This window comes from Siphateles boraxobius, unplaced genomic scaffold (assembly GCF_051911475.1).
Source record: "Siphateles boraxobius isolate OS27281-9 unplaced genomic scaffold, OSU_SipBor_1 53, whole genome shotgun sequence".
NCBI lineage: Eukaryota > Metazoa > Chordata > Actinopteri > Cypriniformes > Leuciscidae > Siphateles > Siphateles boraxobius.
In genome coordinates, this window is record NW_027509175.1 from 2,761,436 (window position 1) to 2,767,435 (window position 6,000).

Here is a 6,000-nt window from a genome sequence, read left to right on the forward strand (position 1 = left end):
GATTTTGAAAGATTGAACAGCAAAAAAACACAATTGTATAAAATCTGGATATGCAAAACAAATCGGATTTTTGCTGGCAGTCTGGACATGGCCCTAGAGACATTATTAAGACATCAAATGCATCCTAGTTACCTGACTGCTGTCAATGATAAGCTCTGCTCTTCCATCCTCCAATTCGAACTGCTGGGCGTTGTCGAGACCAAAAGGCTCTTTAACCACAGTTGGAACTGCAGCAAACAGCTCTTTGCCAGGACTCTGTTTCTTGGGTTCCTTGCCCCCAGGTGTAGAAGAGGTGGATGCACTGGGCTCTTTGCTTTTGTTAGTGTTGAGGTGAATTGACAGGAAGTTGAAAGGTTTCTTGGCGTCATTAGACAGCTGTCTCTGATTGTTGGCTGCAGTGACACGGCCTTGAGAATCGCTGCCAATACTTCTCTGTTAGGATGAAAAGTGAAATTTTGGTTTAACAAAGGATGTCTCTGACATTAACATTTAGTTGTAAAGCAAGCCTGTTTTTGATAGTGATCCATGTGTTTGAGGGCTCGTTTCTGACGATTTACTTCTGAACTACTTAAAATCCATGCACTTTCTGTTTTGAAACAGTAGCAAGCTTAGAACCCCCGCCAAATCAAGTCAGTGAAGTGTGTCTAGGGCTGAAGCGATTCCTCGAGTTAATCGATTACAAAAATTCCTAGAGGCAAAAACTCTGCCTCGAAGCCTCGTTAAATTCCTATGACGCGCACTATACGCGCGGCGCAGGGATTCGATTGTTTCATACGGACCGTTTATTCACACGGACCTGTTCAAGAAGAAATAGTTGGCGCGATGGCGGAGAATAAATATGTAAATAAACGGCAGAAATTGTCTAAAGTGTGGGATCATTACACACTTAACTCGCTGAAACAAGGTAACGTAGTCTAAGCCTATTGATGTTCGCTGATTTTAATCCCATACAGTATTTGTAGCGATGCCGTGATGCGGTTTGACTAGATATGATTTTTAGCTTTGATGACATTTTTCAGTAGTAAACGTAACTATCACGTTCAATTGCAAGAGTATAGCCTAAAAAAATAACCCCTTCACACACACACACGCCAGTCAGACCAATTGCAGCAATGCATCACATATGCTTAAACCTTTATGTAGCCACGCAACAATAATTTCAGCATGCATTCACTGTACACACCGGGACGTGATGGAGGAACAAATATTGTATTGCAGTCTTTGAGAGACCTTGTTTGTATTTCACGTCTGCCAAATACAGACAACAACAAAAAATTAAAGTCCCCAGCCTGTTGGTTTTTAATAAAGATTCGGAGAACTTATTTTTCAGTTAAAACGCACGGAACAAAAAGTGCGTCAGCTTTTACTGCGTGTTCAACAACAAGTCACGTTACAGCTCTTCTTCAGCGTCAAACTACCAGAATACACAAATATGCTTAGATGCTTAGAGTTGTTATATTATAACATCTTAAAGAAAAATTCACATATGAGATAGCTTTATAACTTGCATACTATATAACTTATAGTATATAACTTATAACAGCTTTAACTGAAATAGACACAAGTTTAATATAACTATTCTGTTAATAAAACACACACAAAAAAATATCCGATTGCTCGATTAATTGATCGATTAAGTGCTAGATTAATCGACTACAAAAAGAATCGATAGCTGCAGCCCTATGCGTGTCATAAATCTAATCATGGTTATAAAGCCCCACTCACCTCATCCAGATCCGTGAAGTTTATGGCCTGCCGGAGTCTATCGAGCTCAGCCTGGTCGGGCACAGACATCTGTGTGCTGTACTTCACATGAGGGAAGGAATGAGGTGTACGTGCCCTCCTTCGCCCCGCTCCAGGAGTGGACTCTGGAGAAATGTCATTGGTTAGCCGGCTCTCTGACATAGCAGAGAACTTCTTCCTGTTCTTCTCAGTGGAGCGGTTGGCCTTATTCTGCTGAACTCCCCAATCCTGAGAGAATGGTAAATCAACATTTACAAACCATAAATGAGAGCAGAGTTTAATGAATAAACAAAGCATAAGCTGAAAAATATGGAGTGCTTCAGAAATGAGTCCTAAATGGGATTTTGGTTAAATGCCTGAAATAAGGTCTGTGCTTAACACTCAAAATATTTTCATGCTTTTTTCTACAACACAAAATAAATCATTAATACCCCATTCATAATTTTTTTAAGCGTTTAAGTTTGTAAACAAGTGGCTAAATGGGACTACAGAGGTTATCAGGGACAATTAAATGTCGTTCCACTGAAGAGGAATACTCATCTACTCACTAGTCCACATCTACAGCCAAGTATGCGTTCACTCATACTCCTACAAACTCAAACTGACCAACTTTTAGATTTTAAATAGATTGAAAGTTGTCAGAAGCTTAACTGTACGTTCACACCGCCGCAGACTTGAGCTTCCAAAGCTACCGGAAGTCATTCATTTTCAATGGAAGCTGGCTTCTCTCAGCTGCAAGGAGCGTCAAATCCATCGGTGTCGCGTTTTGGGCATTTTGAGCGTCAATCAGAAAGTTGAAAGTAGCTCAACTTTATGGTAATGAGCTATGACGAGGTTCAGCGGCAAGCAGCGGCAAAAGCCAGCAACCAATTGGAATATAGGTGTCCTTCGCCCTGGCTGATTCCAGAGAAACATACTATGTAAACTTTCGTTCCTACCAAAACATTAGTTCCGAGAAAATGGAGGAGAAGCTAATCATCACCGTTGCTGGGTTTCCTATCATTTATGATATCACGTTGTTTGCATATAGGTCATGAACCCAAAATCTCAGAGTCTGACGTCTTCTCCGCAAATACAATACAGCAGCACCAAACACAACAACTTCGCGAGAATCCATGATCCAATGATACACTTTTGAGAATGAGCACAACTTTTATTTGAAATATTTACGAACACTCGTTTCAAGCGGGAATGCAATTTATTTGCTCACAGTAACACCGATTTGACCAATTGCACTAATGCAAATAATAATGCAAATAATAATAGCTAATTATTCTCCCCCCCCCCCAATCAAATGTGACCAAAACGGTAATAAAAATGCTGTCATTATAAAAGGATTCTTCAATATATTGCTTGTTTTTTCTGTTTATTACATTTAATGTTGTGACACTTCTCTTCTACCTGCTACGTCAGAGCGGCCAGAGTGGCCAAAGCGTCAACAAGCTTCCCCTTTTTTGACAAGCGTCCTTGGCAGGGCGGCCAGAGCTTATTTGTCGCTCAAGTCGGCGGCGGTGTGAACGTACAGTAATGGTGGTGGTGGAGTTAAAGTCAAGCGACCATGCTGTAGTTTATAGCCTAAATTTATCTTTTAACTTCTGCTGATTATAATTAGGCTTCTAAATGAATAAATGTGGTGTTCATTTATGAAGATTATCTTGATGAACAAAACGTTAGAATCACGGAAAACTTTTACTGGGTCACAGAGCTTACAGTATTTCCTGCAATAATCTAAAAGTCAAAAGAAAAAATTCCAATTGACGTTTTGTAGAGGAAACCAGGGTGATGCTAACCTCTAGGTCATCCTACAAAGTTTTTTATAATATACACTCTATTGTTTATGTTATGTTGGAGTATCAGTACGATTGATTCATACCATATTGTTGAGTCTATCTTCCAAGCTTCCATTGGAGATGCTCCAGTTGTGCAGCTCCTGCTCATCTGTGCCGTCTTCAAATGGACTGCCGCCCGTCGCCATAATAAACAAACAGAACCTGCAGAAAACAACCAATTAATGAACACATACATGGACTTAACCTAAAGAAATGCATAACCCTAATCCACCTTTTCAGAAATCTCTTATTCACTCAAACAGGTTCTTGATGTGACAGTTTAATTTAAGGGGCTGAGGTTTGTTTGACCAGCTGCCAAGCAACATTCAATGCCACACTGATCATAAAAACATTAACCTGAATTTAACTAAGTTACATAATAACAGACTCTCATCACAGTATACAGTACTGGTCAAAAGTTTGGTAACACTACTATTTTTAATGTTTTTGAAAGAAGTCTCTTATGCTTATCAGCCAGCATTTATTTTATCAAAACTACAGAAAATATATTTTTTTTTACTAAATTTAAAATAATGGTTTTCTGTTTTGATATACTTTTAAATATATAAAATGTATTTCTGTGAACTTTGATCAGCCATTACTCCAGACTTCAGGCTTTACATGGCCTAATATGATAGATTTACTGTTAATGTTGTAAACAGCTGTGTGCTGTGCGATACTTTTTTCCAGATACAGATGAATAAAAAGTTAAAAATGAACAGCATTTATTTAAAATAGATATGTTCTACCTTTCAAAAGTTTGGGAACAGTGTTTTTTTCCTTTCTTTTTTTAAAGAAATGATTACTTTTATGTTAAATTGATAAAAAGTCATTTATATTGCTGGAAAAGATTTCTATTGATACTGAATAATTATCTTTTTCATCCACAATGATATTTACATGGTTTTCCTGAGTTAACTTACTATCTTGGTATAACCATAGTAAATGTTAATGTAAACTTAATACATTGGTCCATGTCCAAAAAAACAATAAGGTCTATTTAGTTACTTTAATCTTAATGTAACTTACTTTGAAAATTGGAGTCTTTGAGCTTTATTCCTCGAGAAATGTGAACTGAGGTTTGATATTGTCAATCTGTCGTCTATGAGTTTTGTGTCCGTTATAAACGGTTAAACCTGGTCAACCGCTCAATCCCGGCTATTAACTGTCAACACCATAGACAGTAAAAATACCAGCTTCTCTCCTGTTACGTAGGCGCTTTCATCAGTGCAGGTGAAACTGTGCGTGCAGAGTACGTGACGACTGGCGAGTAGTTAAAGATATTATAACCTGACGGTTACGTTATTAAAAAGTACATTTCACAAATATAAAATCCTCGAGCGTGATGAGGAATCCTCTAGCATTGACTTTTAGACGCGCGTGAATGTTTTTTGGTCTGTCTCCATGGTAACCTCTGGCACGAGCCACGGAAGTCCAGATCCCCGCGAAAACTCCCGGTTAAGAGAAACAAACACCCCAACAGAGTCACCACAACAAAATGACTCATGTCTGGTTATTGGTCATAATAAAAAGAAAGGAAGATTAGTAGCTAAATATCATATTAGCTCATTGGTGTTATTCTATTTTGACACGGGCTTGGTGGTGTTAAACTTGCCCACCTGACACAAAGGCATCTGACCGGTGCATCACTCTCAGATAATACAAACCACTTCGTCCACCTTCAAGCGCTCCAGATCAATTTGACCTATTTAAAATGTTATGAATTTAAGTCAAATGAGAGCAAAACGTTCACATTTGAGTGGTAATTCACTCCAGGATATGAGATAAGCTGGTATTTGTTGAAATGACTTTGAATTTCTTTAGTGAGGGAGCTAGCAAGCTAACGTACCAGAAGTTGAGAGAGAGAAACAACTGCACGCGCACATCTAGCAGGCTGTTTTAGTGAATAATTAGGAAACTTACCCTTAACGTTGTGGCGACCTATTACTGGAGCATGAGAATTATTCCCATGTGACGTTTATTAAAATCCCAGATAAAGTGTCAATGCGTAGTGTGACTTCCACAAGGAGTAACCGCCTGTCCAGTAGCGGCCATCTTTACCCAATATCCAAACAAACAGGCGTAAGGATTCCGTTCTCATTTTAATTAAAATGTAATTTATTGTGAATTCCTATCTGTTCGTTATATATTTTGACATTAAAAGTTTTATATTTGTATTTCAAGATGAGATTATCAAAAGGTTAAGCTAACGAACAAACTGAGACCACAAAAGAGTGGTACTATTTTACTTCTCGGAAGCATTTGGGGAGTTGTGTTGTGTTGTGTCTTAAAAGTACAGATGCTGTGAAATATAACTGATGGAATGATGGTGATGAGTGAAACATAGTATAAATATTTTACTGATAAAATGTCAAAGAAAAGTGATATTATGTAATGCAACCTTGGTCTTATTAAAAGCACTCTTATT

The 6,000-nt window shown here is 38.1% G+C and overlaps 1 protein-coding gene across 10 annotated transcripts in view; it reads right to left on the minus strand.

The window, feature by feature from the left end:
- The window catches only part of pcm1 (pericentriolar material 1), a 61,937-nt gene extending 56,283 nt beyond the window's left edge, over positions 1–5,654 (minus strand). For 8 of the 10 annotated variants that reach the window (XM_077205045.1, XM_077205042.1, XM_077205044.1 and 5 more), the window contains exons 1-4: positions 5,496–5,650; positions 3,617–3,734; positions 1,726–1,971; positions 133–432 (exon numbers count right to left, since the gene is read on the minus strand). In XM_077205045.1, the coding sequence (XP_077061160.1) occupies positions 133–432; positions 1,726–1,971; positions 3,617–3,718 (648 nt within the window). In that variant the 5' untranslated portion in view covers positions 3,719–3,734; positions 5,496–5,650. Of the gene's footprint in view, positions 1–132; positions 433–1,725; positions 1,972–3,616; positions 3,735–4,601; positions 4,955–5,495 lie in introns of those variants that run through there. The other 2 variants (XM_077205035.1, XM_077205036.1) reach the window with 2 other exon arrangements.
- Positions 5,655–6,000: the final 346 nt, after the last annotated feature.